Raw genomic sequence first — 18,526 nt, 5'->3', positions numbered from 1 at the left:
TTGGGCCATTAGGCAAACTTGCGTGGCAGTGAAACTTTGCGATAGGGTAGTGGTAAAAACTACGAGTAAATTGCACGTTTTGAAAAATCAGCTCGCATACTTACCTTGAGTGTATGCGATTTTTATGATTTACGTTCCATTCGCCATGCTCTAATGTTGTGGCGGGTCACAGATTGATTGCTGGCATTATATGTAGCAGGGGTGGAGCACAATTTTATTGGCTAGCAACATGAATAGGCAGACAGGCAGTTGTGCTTGAAGAATTTCAGCTATTCCATCACAGGCAAAAACTAAAATCAGTTCTCGAAATAACAAAAATTTAACGAAAGTTTATATTATGCTGTCATTGTTTGTCTGAATTATGGCAGCAGTTTATGGTTTTCTTTTTAATTAAACAATTATATTATGCAGGTTTCAATAGCAATTATACATTTTTAGATTTCAATCTAAATTTATAAAACATTTTTTTTTATGAAAATATTTTCCTTTCTGCCCATGGCTTGCAATGCGATCTTGGGACTTACTGTGCAAACATTGACACACATTGCGGAATAAAACCAAGGAGGATAATCTTTGTCCAAGCAATGGCTTCCTTCCACCTACACAAGTCCAATATTTGTGATTGTACATTGTGGCCCATGATGATTCCCCTTTGGGCAGTCAATTTACATATGGATAAACGATTAGCAGCTAATAGATTAGTATCTTGTTTGCCCGCCTGGCAAGGGCTGGCCGAAATTATAGCCCCGGGTCACTGGGAGATCCCAATGAGACTTCCCCCCCTTTAAAGTGACAAGATGTGTATCAAATATCAACACATTACGCATACGCCACGTGGCAGGCGCTCCACTGACTGAGAGTGGCACTCAGCTGGCGGTGCGTGCTGGAATTGCTCGCCACAGAAGGAAGATTGATTGAATCCAGAAGTGACGATAACAAGCGCAAAATAAAATGGAAAAGCAAACAGTAATGACGGCGGCAACGGCACGTAAACAGAATATTCAACTATTGTACTGGTACAGCTGGCATTCTCAAAAAATAATCGGAGTGCTTTAAAAATTTTGTTTGTAAGGCTAATTGATTTAATAATTATATTAGAGATATATTTATTTTGCGAAATATGTCTTCATTTTCTATGAAATCTTGTTATTTTAATTTTTTCTGATAAAAAGTAATCGTTTGCTCGGTCTAAAGAGTTCCATTGTAAAGACTAATTAAACAAAAATTCTACAAATGGGTTGAGATAAAGTTTGTAGGTTCAAAGACTTAGGACGTAGGACACTCCAGAAATATATATCAAATCAAAGAATTATTTTTGACATTTTCGTATTCCTTGCGCGTATCCACTGTGCTATCGAGACATATGCGTGTGTGCGTGCTATTCAAATGTTGGCTGACGCCATTCCTCTTTTTAGTCCCCCTTCCCCGCATTGCGTGCACCTCGCAACTCGACACGAAATTTATGCACACGTTTATAGTTGCTTATGTTTGTTTCTGTGTGCGCGGGTGTATTGGCGTGTGTGGGTGGGCTGTGTGCTCAAGTAAAAGCAATATTTCTTTCACTTTTATGATATTCCTTGCCCCCTTCGCCGCCACGCACCTTGAACTTGTCCAGTGCCTTAAAGTTTTCTCATCACTTGGGGCGTACTTCTAGGCGCCTCTCCTCCCTCCCTCCATTGAGGTTTTCCGGCAGTAATTAATTTCCTTTTTATTGCATGCGCCTTTTTCTGTCCCAGTCCTCGAAAAACTGACCGTTATTCAGTTTTTCTTGGTTCCCGCGTTCCTTCTCGACGTTTAATGTGGTCGCGAATCGGTTTTCGTGCCCATTGAAGTCATAAAAACTGTAATTAAACACGAAGAACTAGTGTCACATGGCGCATACGTGACGTGGGTCTGGTTTCCGTTTAATTGCTCATACGCAGCGTGTAGAAGAAGTCAGAAGAAGTCCTGCTCGAGAGTCGGATGGCCATGATTTGCACTGAGGGCTTTGAATACTCATCGGAAATTTATGGGACTGAGGAGCATTTGGATTCTCTCAGTGCTCTCCTTTTTGTCGTCTTCATCATTTGCATTTCGCAGTGGCTTTAAGTTGGCCTTTAAGACCTGTTAAGTAAGACAGGGAAGTTGAAGTTGATAGCCCACATTAATCGCACATTGTGGAACATTTTATCAACACAAGAATGTAAAAACGGCAATTAAGATTAAGTCAACTTAATTACGGTTATTAATTACCTGAAACTTGCCAAGCTGTTAGTGTTATGTGAGGCATCTTTTTGCTCCAGGTGCTTTGGGCGTTAGAAATACACCGCCCACACACACTCGTCTTCAACGGGCAGAGATAATAACTCAACTCGGAGCAACTTGCAGTCTGCAGGGCCTGAGGAGGGATATAAACCCGAGCGAAGTTAAGCATCAACATGAGCTACCATGACAAGAAGGACTCGGGCGCATAATTACATGAACATTGTTGCATGTTGTTGGGAGCCTGTTTATGGCCGCTTACGCTGATGATCTTTTGTCCCATTTGTGCGACCTTGCCTGCTCACCAAATCGTATCTGCATGTAACTGTGCCTGCACATGCAAAAATAGCTGGTACTCAAATGAAAGCACAACAACAGGCATATTACGGATGCACGTTTTATAAGTCAACAAAATCTTAAAACTATAAACATTTTTTTTTTTGGGGTTGATTAAGAGAACTATACTTTATAAACCTATTTTAAAGTATGCAAATCCAATAAATTTTTGTTTGAACCATTTAAATCAAAGCTAATATTACGATTTCATTGTACTTAAAAATAATATCCAGCGATGGGAAATCAATTAATCTGATAACAAAAATCATGGTTTGATTAAATGAAGCTCGTTTTTAAAAAAAATGCTAAGGTGATGGTGACGCTCAGTTCCGATCAAAGTAAACATTTCTCTACAGAATACTTTTAACTCGATTTTTAAGTGATTTCCAATTTCTTAAGAGCACTTACAAAGCTTAACTAAGCGCCTGCAATATTTCAGATAGTAAAAGATATGTACATATGTTCACTTTTAGTAAAATATTTTAGGCATGGTATTTATCTGGAGTTAAAAGATTTTAACAATAATAATAAGTTAGCTGTGACTTAGTGAGATCTTTTTTTGAGTGTTTATCCCTATATTTGCCCCTCTGCTGTCTATCTAACCGAATGTGTGTCTGGCAGTCAGACTGTCTGTCTGTCCGCCGGCTTCCTGTTCGCTCGCTGGCAACCTCAAGCGCTCTTCACCGCGCACAAAAGCTAAGCACATGGGCCAAACAAAAGCGCAACAACGGAGGCAGCCCGAACATGACCCTCGAAACAAAGCGAAACGACAACAAACTTGGCCCAACTGGATGGCAACGAACTAATGTGGCATAGATTTTTAGCATAAGCAGCGAGAATCGTTTATGGCAACCCAAGGAGAGGCACTTGGCACTCGACTCAAGACCTCAAAAGGAAGCGAGGACCAGACCCTCGTATTCAATTGCAAAACCGCAGCTCGCAAAAACACACACATACAGCACAGAACAGCACACCTACATCGACACTTTACACACGTCCTTTTGCAGATTTGATGGCGAAATGAAGATGAGAGACATGTCCTGCGGTCTGGCTTATGTATTTAGTTACATTTACCAAATGAAATATTCATACATTCGTGTGCGTTTACTTGGAAGTCGTATAATTTAGCCCGAAACCGTGGCTAAAAAGACGGACATTTTACCATCGCTGTGTGCGTATCTCCCCTTTCTATACGGACATTATCTCCCCACATCTCTTGGCATTTGCAATTTGCTTACATTTCACAATTTTCAACTTTGCTAGTCCGATTCACCGTTTCGAATCCCCCAAGCCCCCTTCAGTTATCCTTTCCTCATAGTGTGTTAACATGTTTGTGTGTGCTTGGGTTCCTCCTCGCTTTTTAGTTAAAAGTTTTTTCCACTCAGTTTGTTGGCCAAACAAATGCGTTTTGCAGTTTGGCTAAAAAAAATTATAGCTCTACTATTGGGATAGACAGATTAGATACCCTAATTTTTAGCCATTCTGACAACTAAAAAACTTAGCTATGTATTTCGAAGATCTACAATCTAATTCTCTTAACAATGCACGGTTACAATTGAGTTTTATTTGCACTATTTTTCGTTAAAAAATTCAGATCTTTGGGAAATCATCAAATCAATCAATTTAAAACAAAATGATATTAAAATGGAGTTATTATTATTATTATTTTTTTATGTTTATGCCTTTTTTAATTTTATAATGAAACTTGATATTACTAAATTATACTATGAATGTTTAATTGAGTCCCACAAATTTGAGTATCTACTTCCAAAATGAATAGCATATAATTTATCTCGCTCTCTCTGATCTAAAATTAAAACATTCACTCTACCCTGCAAAAAAATTCACCGCAAAAAAGGGGATCGGAATTAATAGACCATTTAAATAATAACAATTCCGCATGGACGACCGCAGCAGGGCATTAACTAATATCACTGGCAGTTTATAGTGTCCGCCGGCAGTTCTACGAAAAGGTGGAATTCGAAAAGGGTTGGCCCCAGCCATTCAGGTTTTTAAAACTTTAATGTCAGCAAAATGGGATGAAAATGATTTCATTAGAGTAGCGACGCATTGTTGGTACACTTATAGCAAAAGCTAGAAAGACTGATTTACTAAAAAAAAGGCTCGAATTCTATCTATGTCTTCTAACGTCTATAGAATCAATACTTTTAGTGGGAACGGGCAGCTGGGAGTGGATTTGACAGCTTAACTTATTTATTTATTGCCATAAAACTGATTTCAGTTTCAGCACAGTCATGCACTCAAACTTTCACATTTCAGTTACAGCCATGGCAAGAGCTTTAACACAATATCCGAACTGATTGCATTGAAAACCGATAAATGCTGTTAGTTTTTAATTGAATTCGGTTAGGGACGACTTGCGCCTGGAAACGAGTTGGGCGGATGCGCTATAAGCCAATTTTAAAATTGTTATTCAATTGAATTTGGCAAGATCAACGAGAGCAGAAAAAACTTAGAATAACAAAAATTAATCGAGCCTGTGTAATAAATTGCAATTTATGTTAAACTCATTTTTATTTGTATTTAAATCAGTCAAACAAAAACCGGCAGCGCTCGGAATCCAGAATTAAATCGAATTATGTTAATTAAATGCGCCATGCACAAAATGAGAAATCATCATCATCATCAGCAGCCAAGTTGAAGTTGTTGGCCAACTGGTTGACTTATTTATGCCGCACGATTACGCCCACCGCCAGAAAGCATCCAGCCACTTTTATTTTACTTTATTTTCCTTCCGAGTTTCCCTGCTTTTTTGAGACCATCGCTGGCCTCTTCGCAGTTGAGGGCTAACCATTCTGGGCTTTTGTCGACCACTCGACACACTTTTAATCCTAATTAATCCTTTTCTGCGAAAAGCCCCGAGCCCAAATGGCCAACAGTCAGACCAAAGGACACTGTAAACTTTGGCGGCAGTGAAATCATCGACATCACCACCTCGACTTGTCGCAAATTAACTCAATGAGCGACTCTTTTTCCAGCGGCAATTGTTGTGGAATAATTTAATTATGCCGACGCTGCTCGGTCACTGAATTCCCGAAAGGACTTTTGCCCGTGTGTGGGCGTGTCTTAAAACCCGGTAAACCACTTTCCAGCTCTACGTGGGTCCTCATAAGTCGGACTAAGTAATTAAGTCTCTGACGGAAAACGTGTGTGAGTTGGCTTCAAAATGAACAGTTTGCAAATTAACTGAACTCTCAGTTTAATTAAAACCTGTTATGCCAACGGCTTTAAATTGTTTGTCAGTTTCAAAGAATTTTAAGGACCGGTTTTAGAAATCTTAAATAATTTTTTATGTGTTGTGCAGCTCGTTACAAAAAAAAGTTTGTTCTACCTTTTGAAAAACTAGCTTTTTTAGCGGGAAATTGCTAGAAATAGCTAAACTTTGCACGGCTATAACTTTTAAACTACTACATGTTAATGGCGCTGCCGAACATAATTGGTTTAAATAAAATAGTTTAAAAATTAACACATTTTTTTTACTTATTTGCAAATTTGTGAAAATTGTTAAAGCCAATTTTGTTTGACTTTTCACGTATATAGCCCTTAAGATTCCTGAAACTTTGGTATATAACAAGGAAGGAATTTCGGCACGTTGAGATACAAATGCCTGTGTAGGCAAAATACCTAGATGAAGCGGTCCGAATGGGAACATTTAAAAAGTGCAATTATTTAATCGAATGCTTATTCATTTTTCGTCACAAAGTTTGATATTAGATATTTTGTATGTTGAAGGTGCGATCGTCACGACTTTTTCTTTTTGATTGATATATAAGAGGCTGTAATCCAAAAACAAATAAAAGTTTTTAGATATGCATACCCCAATAAATTTATACTATTAAGATTTAAGATAGAAAAATAAGCACATTTATAAAATTTCATGAACACAATGTTCAAAATGCATGTGTATTAACTTTAAGTTTTTTCAGAAGCGATTCTTTCCGTAACAGCAATTATATTATTTCTATAAAACATAAAATTCTGTTGATCGTAAGGATTTTTCACATATCTTTAAGTTTCAACATTTATAGAAATTTATGGGTAATTCAAATTTCTATATTTAGCTATAAAACATTCAAACAGTTTTCAGAAATGTCATTTGAATGCTTGCCATGACCTATTTCATATACTGACGGTTATACCACGCTGCGTATGCGTAATCTATGTTATTAAAATTACTCGTAATTACCTTCCGGCCATAACGAGTTCTAGCGACTGGCACTTGCGTCCACATGAAAATAAAATTACGTGGTAAGTTCAGGCGCCACGTGGCCAGGCAGGTTTATTATTATATAATCGATAGCGAAGCCGAGAGCAAAGCAAAGTCGAAAGCTTTTAATTGGGAATTCGAATTTGTAAACAATTCGGGTTTGGCCCACAACCACGGATGTGAAAACAACACGGTCAACTTTATCACCATAAAAGCCAGAACAAAAATATCAACCAAAATTAAAGTGTCGGGCTAAAAATAGCGCAAATAAACGCTGGAAAAAACTAAAAGGCAAGGACCGAACAATAGAAGAAAAAACAAAGGCAAAGCCCGCAGAGAGCGGTAACAGGATATGCGAGCGCATAGGGAAAAGGGGGAAAAAAGTAAAGAAAAAGTGGAATCGCAGGACATGTGGGACAGTCAAATTTATGCGTTGGTAGGGACAGCGACACAACCTCAGACAATAATTTTTGCCATGGGAGCCGGCAAAAAGCGAACTTGGCTAGTACACCCTTTATCTCTGGCCTCTATTGCCCCGCACTCGTGTGTTATTTCCGGCAAAAAGCCACATCGACCAAGGAATTTGGGAGAGGAAACCATGTAAACGCGGCCAAAACTTTGCAAAAAATATCGGCGAGTGGCAGCAGAAACGCGACTCAAAGTGGCTAAGACGGATAAGCGCTGCACAAAACGGCTAACGGTAAAGTTTTCCCTCCAATATCGCTCTATAAAGGTTGTTTTTCTTGGCTACCGTGGTTTCTTTTCCGAGATGATTGCTAAAAGAACGACGACAGCTGCAGTGGAACCAGTTTCCCCAGACGGCGTGTTTGGGTTGCTCTCTCCCCCCCAAAAAAAAAGTAATGCGATTGGGGGCGTGCCCGTGTCATCCGTCTTCGATAGTGTCTTTTGCAGCGATTCGCAGCTGGAGCCAAAGTTTACAACTATCCTTTGGGGAAGCTATTAATAGATCGAACTCTATCATCCTCATTGTTTACAAGTTTCTTTGTAGTTTGTAAGCGATTTTAAAGGCATCGCTGCGTATACGCAACGTGACTTACCAATTATTTTTTGTTGAAAAAGTTGCTGTGGCTTTTTGGCTGCAAATAAAGTCAGGAAAATAATTAGTTTGAAATTAATAATACTCGTATATAAGTTCTGTTCATATACAATTAAGTACCATGCATTGTAAATTACTAACAGATTCGTAAATGACAGTAATAAATTAGATCTCACAGTTAAACCATGCGCATAAATATAGGAAATATTTTACGAATAACAAGAGTCGGCTTAATTGGTCATAACATAAATTGCCCAAAGTAAACGTCGAATGTAATTAAGTAGACTTGGATTTATAACTAATTTTACCCTAATTTTGAAAGCAACAAATCGAATTAGTGTCCGTTTTAGCAGATAGCGCGTGTCCTGCTCGTTTTTCCTTTTCTACTCTCTCTTTATATCCCTCTCCCTGTCTTTCGAAGAAATCAATAAATAAAAATGATTTTCTCAAAGGCGTTTAAATAAATGAATTGCTGATTAAATGAAGTCGGAAAAGGAAGGAAAGTAGGAGTCATGACTGATGGGCGTAAAGGAATGGGAAGTCCCAGAGCGACAAGAAACAGCGAGATGAAATGCAAAGAATGTCCGAGAATTTCGGGAACAAAATAAACTTGTAAAAATGGAAGAAGAATAGAGATTCCGTACTGAGGCAAGGTTGAAACACAGCCGCAGATGCCGAAGCGACCAGCGAAATGTGCTCGGAGACACCGTTTTATGGCCAATGATGAAGGACGAAGGATACGGGCGACCGAGAATGTCGGAATAATAACAAAAACAAATATCCGCACAAAAGCCAATGAACGTCAGTCAGCGGCAGACGCTATAAACATGGCCGAGAGCGAAGTTTGAGCCTTGGGTTTTTGGTCGAAAATTCTCAATTTTACCCCGAAGTAAAAGGCACGTGCCGGGATAAAAGGAGAATAGGGAGCCGAGCAAACAAACGCCCGGGAAAATTGCATGCGAAGGGAAATCGCCGAGAACGGGGACTATTTATAAGCGGTTCCACGAAAATCGGGACGTCATATACTATAAATCCACGCGACCTTAACCTTATCCGCATTACACTCAGAACACTCAAACGCAAACAGAAAACAAGGGGAATCCCACGAGATTGAAAGCGAGCCACTAAAGACAGGTGCGGTGTGGCACTTTGAAAGCTTTTAGCCGGCTCTTTAACTTCATTTAGCTTATACAGATCTTCAGTAAAGGTGAGAGTAACCGAAAAACAATTGCTCAATAAGTGTATCTCAAACATAATGTGGAATACCATGGATAAATATATTGTTTTTGAGCTTGTAAAGACTTATATTTTCCTTAACAGTAAAAGTTCTTATTTAATCTTCTTTGATTATTAACAGACTAACTAACTACTAATTAAGTTTATAAATTAAAGTTTTCATATATAGGAACCATCATACGCTTTCAAGTAGTTTGAGCAAAGACAAGTTTTACTTTGACGTTCTCAGGAATTTCACAACAAACACAAAGCAGTTTTTTAATTATCTACATAAGTGATTTTCATGAAAAAACCTGTGCATATTACTTTACCAGACCGATAATTAACCTAATTGGAGTTCTCGAAAGTTGTCAAGAGCCGAGTTTATGACCCTTAAAGCTCCTGTTCAATTTGAAATAACTTGTCACGTTCGTTGGTGCGAGGGAGTATAGCCAACAAAGAGCAAACAGCAGACGGATAAAGCCGGATAATACAAAGACGAAAGTGAGTCAATAAATTTGACAATGTTTTTGTAAAAAATCCTCCAAAGGGAAGCTGCCAAGGAGTGGCCAAAGTGAGGGCATTAAAATAAAATAAAAGACTTGCTCAGACATTTGCTGTTCGGAAAAGTGCGTGAGGATGGAGGAGGGCAGAGGGTCCAAGGGATGACGGAGAACGAACCGTTGACAAAGTCAATGTTGTTCATAAAAAACGAAAACAAAACTTAATGGATTTCACAGACACTTTGGCGAGTCTCCAAAAGGGCGGCCGAGATGAAAATTGCGCGCGAGAATAAAAGTGGCAAAATGCGTTGAAGCAACTCTCAAATAATTTGCGCTAGACATCGCACGTCTCAGTAAAGTTTTTGCGGCCATACGGAGTTGTTGCTCTTGATTCCCCATGATTCCCCCATCCCAAACAAAAATACTGTCAAAATTCTTGCGGACAAGGGTCCCGACTTAATTATACCTGCTAGCAAATATTTGATAATATTCAGATACACAAGATTCTCAAAGTATAATTTCCATAATGTTACAATGTTGTAAATAGGCCATTTATAAAGACCAAAGTGTCCATAAAAACCAATTCAAAGTTAGTTTAATGCTTACATTCCCTGTATTCAGCTCCCAGCACAGAATGCAAACATTTTAAACAACTAAAATAGTTCAAAATTTGTTTCTACAAAATCTACATGTATTTTACAAAGTAGTAAATGTCCGACGGCAATATTTTTTGCACAATGAAAAATTTTGTAGGGTTAATTAAAATAAGTGTCTCTGGGTGCCAAAATTAAAGAAAATCTTAGAATCTCAATGAGTGTGCTGTTTTAGATTGCTTAAAATCTAGATTTTTGTTGAGGAAAACTATCTGGAGTTCTAATCAAATAAAATCTAATGGTATTGCCAAATCTGTCACATATCTTGCAAACTAAAATCAAGTGAAGACCAATTAATAATAGTAGCTCTAATATTAATTAGAGCTATTTCTATACATTTTGAACTCGGTCTTTTAATATGGTAAAACAAGATTCGTATTGTTCTTCAAAGGTTTGAAAACTGTTTCAGAAATTAATCTCACCCTGGTTTCTTACTATAAGAGGGGTATTAAAAAGTTGCTAAAAAGTAATGCTATGTAGCCCCCTGCCGCTAATTCTAATACGTCTGACATTCAAGGGTAAAATATTTCATAATTCGCACATTTCTGGGGGATTTGGGGAACGCTAATAATTGCGTGCGAGTGTGTGGGTGAGTCTGGTGCTGGCGTAGTTGATATTTGTGGGGGTATTTGTGTTTGGCTTCGGTTGGTTTTTGTTTGTTTACTAAGCACTCAGCTGAGCCGGAGGCCTCCACATACACGCACACACAGCCAGACACACTCGTGCGGTTAATACTCACCTTAACACACACATTCACGCTTTCAAATGCATTTTCTTTTCATTTCGGTGTTTACTTCTTTTTTTTGTTTTTTGTGTCGCACTGAAACGTTTTTTGTTTTTGTCGCGTTTCGTTTGCTGATAACGAGGACTGGCTGGCGCTTCGTTGATAAAGGGGGATGGGAATTGCGCGAAAGTAAATAGTATATTTACGCGACGCTTAAATGTTTAGTTTTAGTTTTCGTATTATGCAAAAAGTGGTATATGTTTTATACTTAACATAAATAACTTTGCACAGGACGTTTTTTTCAACCGGCGGCAATTCCGTTGCCGCGCTCGCACTTTACTGAAAAGCAGCTGCTGCTCCCAGCTGGGGGCGTGGCAGGGGGCACGCGGGGGCGGCGACGGGCACGGGCGGTGGGTGGGCGTGTCGAGAAACGGCCTTGCCCACACGAGCTACGCAGCACGAGTACAACTTTTGCACTGAGCAGATAATTCTGTGCGGGGACTGTCGCCAAATAACAATCTATCTCGGAAAGTCTCTCTCTCGAATGGGTTCTCTCAGCGGCCCTCTCTCTCGGCCCGCTCTCTGTCTTTCTTCGCTCTCTCTATTTCACCAAGTATTTATTGCGGGTCTGCAGCGTTTTTGGAGCTTTTGTGCCAACTCCCGCGCTTCGTTTTGGCTGCTCCAGTTCGCCGTGGCGCCCCGTTAACAACTGAAATGAAGTGTCACCGATAGCAGAAGCAGTAGCAGCTGGGCTTTGTTTACTGTTATTTGGCGCAAGCCACTCTCTCCATTTCTCTCTTTCCAGAGGAGAGAGTTCTCTCACGCATTTCTGCGTCTAACAGTGGCTCTCAAATTAAACGAAAACTCTTATCAAGTTAAGATGAATTTTTAGCCGTCCGTTTCAAGTGGTATTAAGGGTTTTTCACAATTATTTTTATTATAATTTTCTTGAAAAAATCTAAAATTTGTCTAAAAGAAAATTCTCAATAATAAATTTTAAATTTCATATAAAAAACCCAGTTTAGTTTTCAATAACCTTTTTGACAGTTTTTTCACACTAATATATTTTTTATTTTCTTTTTTTCTGATCAAATAGTTTAAGAGTTAAAGACATAACTGCATATTTTAATTACATTTTTATTTGTAGATAGTAAACGCTTTGCTATATTTATATAAATAAGGCCGAATTATTAAATTGGGTTTTTTTAAATAGCTTTATGAATACCCACCGTCTATTCCACTGTGCTCCGTGGGATCGGCGCAGGCGCCGGACTTAGCCTGGCCTTGTCTTTTCGCCGTTAGTTGTTGAGCTAAAATTCGCATAGTTGTTGCTGTCAGAGCTTCCTAATTCAATCTTGGGAAGCCATGAGATTGAGTGGCCAACGAGAAATGTTAGTAAGCAGTTGGGAAAAGCCTACTTTTAGGCGGGTCTTTGAATTTTAGGATTAGCTTAATTAATGAAATTCCGCAAAGAGTCAAATTTGTTGTAATTTATTAGTAAAAAATGTTGAATTTTATTTTATATAAATTTTTTTTTTTTTTAATTTCAATAAGTAAGGATTTATGTTTTATAATTTTAAACTTCCTTTCAAGTTGTAAATATAAGCAATTTGGTCTATTTTTCTTAGCCACACAAATTAAACACAAGTAAAACGACATGGAAGACATTCTTTAAAAAAACATTTAACGCAAATTAAAAACAAAACAAATTGTTAATGCTTATAACTTGAATATAAATTGATCTCATTGAAATCAAATCAATGCCAATTAATTAATTAATCACTCAATTTAGAAATCGCTGTCTAATGCTTGAGATACTAATGCCATCTGCAGAAGAGGGATAATCCAACCGCTGACGGGGGTCAGTGGAACGCTCTTAACTTGAAGCTAGCCGGCTCCGATGTTGTCGTCTCCGGCTGTTCCTGCTGCGGATCAGCCTCCGCCTGAGCATCTGCATCCGGGTCGTCTTCCGGTTCCGGCTCCGGTTCCTCCTCCGCCACCCGCACCCCGTCCTCGCAAACGGCAATGGGCTGGCGCTCCAGAAGGGGGCGTGGCAGGCGGCTCAGGAAGGCCGAGCAGTAGGTCCGGATATTCTCGCACTCGCCAGGAGTCCGCTTGACCACAAACGCACACGTCTGGATGATGTCATGCAGCGTATTGTCCATGTACTGGAACACCAAGTGCTGCTCCTCCGCCTCGCCATGCGTAACCACTTTGCCATGCAAACTGTTGGCCGGGGAAATGAAAAGGCTATTAGCGAATCACCATACCAAAGCCAACATCCACTGGCGAAAATTCATCTCACCCAACTGGCTTGCCGGGAATTTTCATTTCCAGCTCGTCATATTTGCCCAGAACATAGTCGAATTGGGCTTGGGCATCACTTTCCTCCATCTGTGGGATTGACAATTAATTGCAATCATATTCTATTTTCAAACTTACATAAACTAAGCTTACTTAAAATCTATTCTAAACTTTCTAATTAAATAATTTATAAAAATTAACGCAAAAATTAAAGAAAACAATTCAAAATCATCTTAGGGTTTAACTCTTTTAAAAAAATTGTTAGGGGCTTTGTTTATAAATCATTTATATGACTCATCCATTATAAAAACAGTATATTAAAAACCATTTCATACTCACATCTTCGATGCAGTGATTTGGGGGAATGCAGATTGTAAACTGTAAAGTGCTTTAGAAATTTTGACTCTTAAAATATTTTTAATCAGCGCTCACCACAACTTTGGACGTTGAAATAAATACCAGAAAGAGCAGCAGACAGCTAGATAAATCCATGGCTCAACCGTATGCTGTGATCAGCTCAAACTAAACTAACTTAAAAATCAGAAATGGTCAGCGTATCGCAATATAACTGCGAAATATGAATATAAAACATTCTCGTTCATTGTTCTCGCTTCGCTTCGGTGTAAAATGTGACGTCATGATAATTATAAAATAGAAAAAAAAAATCAAACATTAGCAAACAATTGGGGACTCATAAAAGCTTGGCAAATCTCACACGCGAGCTACCCATTGATATTAAAATATTTGCACTCAAATGAGTGCTTCTGACTCGTTGACGGTAAATGAGTTATTTTAGAAGCAATTCCATAAACGCATGTTTGTAAACACATGCAAATACTTTTACTTACTCCTTAGTCTACGCAATTATTACTTATTTGAAATTTTTTGTGTCTAACAAAAGGGAAAGCTAGATAAGTTTTGGACATAGTTAGGCAAGATGCAAAGAAAACAGTTAACTTGCAGCTATATAAAGCGATGCATCTGGAACAGGAGATTACTGAACTAAACAAGTATTGCTACGAACATAAGATGAGGGTTTTCTTTTTATGGAGCTGCTTGACTTTGACCATTTTTGGTCGAGCGTCCTCGTCGGGTTCTTCAACTTCCACGTCAACATCTGCTGTTTCGACATTAACCGACTTTAAAGCTTAACCTCTTCCACTCTCATTGCGTCCCCATCCGCGGCTCCTCAAACTTCAATTGGTTCGTCCAGCATCGTCGCTTTCCCAGGATCGGGAACACCTACCAATGACTCCAAAAATGCGGCCAAGGGAAGGGATGACAGGAGAAGGGCTGCCAACAGAAAACATTTGGCGGCCATAAAAAGGCGTCAATTTTAATTTTTGTTCTTAGTTCTTCGACATATAGTATTGGTTAATTATTTCAGAATTACGGTTTAAATTTCATCGAAATCGGACGACTATATCACATAGCTCCCATAGAAATAATAAAAATTTATAAAATAAGTATCTAATAATAGAGCTGCAAATCATCATAGCTTCAATGTTTTTCAACATATACGCAAGTAAATCATAATTTTAATGTTTTCAAAAGCATTTAGTTCTTGCAATAGCTGCAAGGGTATATGAACTTCGGCTTGCCGAAGTTTGCTTTCTTTCTTGTTTTAAATAGAGAAATTGATTCGACAATTTGATATATCTCTTCAAAAAACACGCACATGTTCGCCAATATCTAAACCAATCGCAGTGGGCTCTGCAAACTTTCCGAGCAAACAAAACAGAATTTGACAAAACCAGCTGAATAAATTTAGGCAGTAATTTGTAGATGCCATTTGGACATATGGATAACACCATCGATACCAGGCCATCTTCTTGTATGGCTTTCTTAGCCAAATTTTTCACAATGCACATGATAAACATTATTATGATGGCAACAGTTGGGTAAACTTGCTAATATTCTTTGAATCCGCTTTGGTGTCATAAGATCACAGCACTATATAAGCCCGTGTGATCATCCGAGAACACCATCAATACCCAAAATGAAAGTAACATCGATCGTCTTGTGTGGAATTCTATTCCTGGCAGCCTATCTCCTGGGGAGCAGTGAAGCGGTGACCTGTGAGGACGATCCCGCCGACGAAAACTGCATTAACTGCACCACCAGTCCGACGAACGCAGAATGCTTGCAAGAGACATCCACAACGGCACCCACAACGGCACCCACAACGGCACCCACAACGGCACCCACAACGGCACCCACGACAGGCACGGACTCCAGCAGCACGGCACCAGGGACAGGATCCACCACAGCGGCATCATCGAGCGGCGCCAACACTCCTGCTCCGAGCAGCGGCACGGCATCGGCCAGCGACTCAGCATCGACGTCGGGAAGCTCCAGCAATGCAGCCGCCAGAAGGAGGAGGAGGGCTGCCCGGAGGAGGGCTCAAAGGAGGCGTGCCGCCCGAAGGAGGCAGGCGGCCAGGAGGAGGGCTCAAAGGCGCAGGCGACAGAACCGGTCCGGTTAAATAATATTCCCTCTTCGGAACTGGAGTAATGGCTCACTGGTTTCATATTCAACGATTTACGATTATTCTGAAAAAACTAAATAAAATCAATACAATGCATTCCACAAACAAACTTTAGTTACTTATTATTTTTCATTTGAAAATTTGTATTAATGGTATAAAAATGTATAAAAGGAACTTACACGATAATGTACTAATTAGTTTTGTAACAAAACATTCTAGAAAATTAAATGCAATTTGATTTTTAATGAAATATTAGCAATTGAATACGAAAAAAACAAGAAAGGAAGCAAACTTCGGCAAGCCGAAGTTCATATACCCTTGCAGCTATTTCAAAAACTAAATACTCTTGAAAACGTTAAAATTATGATTTACTTGCGTGTATGTTTAAAAACATTGAAGCTATGATGATTTGCAGCTTAATTATGCGATAGTTCCTATGGCAGCTATACGATTATTCCTATGGGAGCTATATGCTATAGTCGTCCGATTTTGACGAAATTTAAACCGTAATTCTGAAATATTAAACCATTACTATATCTCGAAGAAACACAAAAAAAAAATTAAAAAACACCAAGGTTATCATTTTTTTTTATTTATTTTTACGATTGTTCCTATGGGAGCTATATGCTATAGTCATCCGATCCGGCTCGATCCGACTTATATACTACCTGCAATAGAAAGACAACTTTTGGGAAAGTTTCATGCAGATAGCTTTAAAACTGAGAGACTAGTTTGCGTAGAAACGGACGGACAGACGGACGGACTGACGGACGGACAGACGGGCGGACAGACGGACGGACAGACGGACATGACTAGATCGACTCTCCTAGTGATGCTGATCCAGACTTTATAGGGTCGGAGATGTCTCCTTCACTGCGTTGCAAACTTTTGACTGAAATTATAATACCCTCTGCAAGGGTATAAAAAAAAACTTTGACAAGCAAATGCAATGAAAGTCGATTTGAACAAAAGGCATTGAAAGCGATAAGCACTAAATATTTTTAATTTAAAATAAACCTAAACGTTAATAGTTCCAACAAAAACGAAATGCTATAAAATAAGTAAACTGCTATAAATTAAAATAAACATTTTCTAATTGTTAAATTTTGTTTCGTCTTCATTTGAAAGGTATTCCATATAAAAGAAAACTCTGCAACCAAATGATAAGCCAGAAAGGCAAAGTTACTAATTGTACGTCACATTAAACAGCCTTCAACCTTAAAAATTGAGAAACTAGTCAGAAATGGCATTGATTATAATGTGGGTACACAGTCAATAATGAACATCATTCAAGGTGACTATATCCGAAAGCGTTCTAATTCTATTTTTTATGACATAAAATTCTTCTTCTAACAAATCAAACACACTGAGAGAAATTCAGTACCTACCTAAGGCATTAAATTCTATAATATATATGTTCTGATCTCAAAAAATGTATTACTAATATATTATTAACTTAAATATTTAAATAGAAACAATCAAAAGCAAAATCAAAAGAATCTATTTACTTTTTAATATTAATAGCGTTCAATTGAAAGTTTAGGTTTTTATATGGGAATAAATGTTTGTGCGGCTTTGAAATACGATTTTTCTTCGTGTGTACAACTATCATTTTTAGCCAATTCTTGGCGAATTCTGAGCAAACAATCTAGGAATATGTATAAATAAATTTGATAGAAACAGCTGCGTAAATTTTGCCAATAGTCCTTGGGTAAGAAGAGCGCCTGTGATCCACCCACTATATAAGCCTTTCCGAAATCCGACATCACCATCAATCAACAATCTCCAATCAGCAAATCCACAATGAGAGCAGCCACCATCATCTCCGCAATCTTCGTCCTGACAGCCTGTCTCTTGAGGAGCAGCGAAGCGGTGACCTGTACCGCTGCTCCCACCGACGCTAACTGCATCAACTGCACCACCAGTCCCACGAACGCCGAGTGCGTTGCCGAGGCCGCAGCTGCCGCCACAACCACCACAACCACTGTGGCGCCAACCACTTCAACCACCGAAGCGTCGACCAGCACTTCGTCCGGAAACCGGAAGATCGTGCGCGTTAGCAACCTGAGCTACTCCGTCACCCGTCGCATCCGCGTCAACAGCACCACCACCCGCTCCACCAGCCGCAGTGGCAAGACAAATCGCAGACGCTCCACCAACGCGAACCGCAACCTAAGGCGCAAAAACAACAAAAACAAAGCCAAGCGGGGCAACACGAGAGCCCGACGTGGAAATGGCAACGTTCGTGTCGTGGTTGGTTAGAAATCTGTATCATGAGGAAATTGTTAAATAAAGAAATATAATTGAAAATGTAAAAGCGATAATATTTAAATTGTTTGATTTTAATTATAAACTTTTATTTAAAACATTTTAAAGTTACAGTTTTAGCTTTCACTTAAGTAAATCACCCCAATCAAATTATTGAATTAATAATTTTTGTTCTTAAGATAGATTAAGAGAGACTTAATCTGAGCAAAAACTTATTGTATATGACAAACAATTTTCAAATTTCAACTTATTTAACGCAAAAAGAAATCCAAAAAAATGCTAACTTCAGCAAGCCATAGCCAAAAAAAAAGCTGACCTAATCGTGCCGATTTTAATCACTATGGACGACAGTACATGTAGGGACGATGCGCACCAAGAGCGTTGCCGTAGAATTGAAAATCTGCTGTGATGGACTGATCGTAACGAGTAATAAACCAATCGAAAGGTATCGCATACCAAGACTTTGGGAAAATTAACTGGTTCAGGAAAAACGGCGGTGATAGTGACAT

The 18,526-nt window shown here is 38.9% G+C and overlaps 4 protein-coding genes across 5 annotated transcripts in view; 2 read left to right on the top strand and 2 right to left on the bottom strand.

Moving 5' to 3' along the window:
* The window catches only part of LOC108139253 (cGMP-specific 3',5'-cyclic phosphodiesterase), a 46,198-nt gene extending 34,545 nt beyond the window's left edge, over nt 1-11,653 (bottom strand). Inside the window, exons 1-2 of one of the 2 annotated variants that reach the window (XM_017261929.2) lie at nt 10,973-11,653; nt 7,864-7,902 (exon numbers count right to left, since the gene is read on the bottom strand). The gene's annotated coding sequence lies outside the window, so the exon portion shown is untranslated. The remainder of the gene's footprint in view (nt 1-7,863; nt 7,903-10,972) is intronic. The other variant, XM_017261930.2, reaches the window with a different exon arrangement.
* An 896-nt stretch (nt 11,654-12,549) lies between these two features.
* Nucleotides 12,550-13,782, bottom strand: LOC108139167. Its single transcript, XM_017261786.2, has 4 exons — nt 13,694-13,782; nt 13,601-13,639; nt 13,263-13,351; nt 12,550-13,183 (listed from the first exon to the last, which is right to left on the bottom strand). Exons 1-4 carry the CDS (start codon nt 13,751-13,753, stop codon nt 12,820-12,822), a joined length of 552 nt encoding a protein of 183 aa, XP_017117275.1. The 5' UTR covers nt 13,754-13,782; the 3' UTR covers nt 12,550-12,819.
* A 1,203-nt stretch (nt 13,783-14,985) lies between these two features.
* On the top strand, nt 14,986-15,844 carry LOC121467588 (threonine-rich protein). The gene has a single exon (XM_041709358.1). The coding sequence runs from the start codon at nt 15,261-15,263 to the stop codon at nt 15,744-15,746; it is 486 nt and encodes a 161-aa protein (XP_041565292.1). The 5' UTR covers nt 14,986-15,260; the 3' UTR covers nt 15,747-15,844.
* A 1,708-nt stretch (nt 15,845-17,552) lies between these two features.
* Nucleotides 17,553-18,011, top strand: LOC108139164 (salivary glue protein Sgs-3). Its single transcript, XM_017261779.1, has one exon. The coding sequence runs from the start codon at nt 17,553-17,555 to the stop codon at nt 18,009-18,011; it is 459 nt and encodes a 152-aa protein (XP_017117268.1).
* Nucleotides 18,012-18,526: the final 515 nt, after the last annotated feature.

The sequence above is a fragment of the Drosophila elegans genome, unplaced genomic scaffold, assembly GCF_018152505.1.
Source record: "Drosophila elegans isolate 14027-0461.03 unplaced genomic scaffold, ASM1815250v1 contig_476, whole genome shotgun sequence".
Taxonomy (NCBI): Eukaryota; Metazoa; Arthropoda; class Insecta; order Diptera; family Drosophilidae; genus Drosophila; species Drosophila elegans.
Note: the sequence above shows the minus strand (reverse complement) of the source record. Positions and strands in the feature narration are given on the sequence as shown.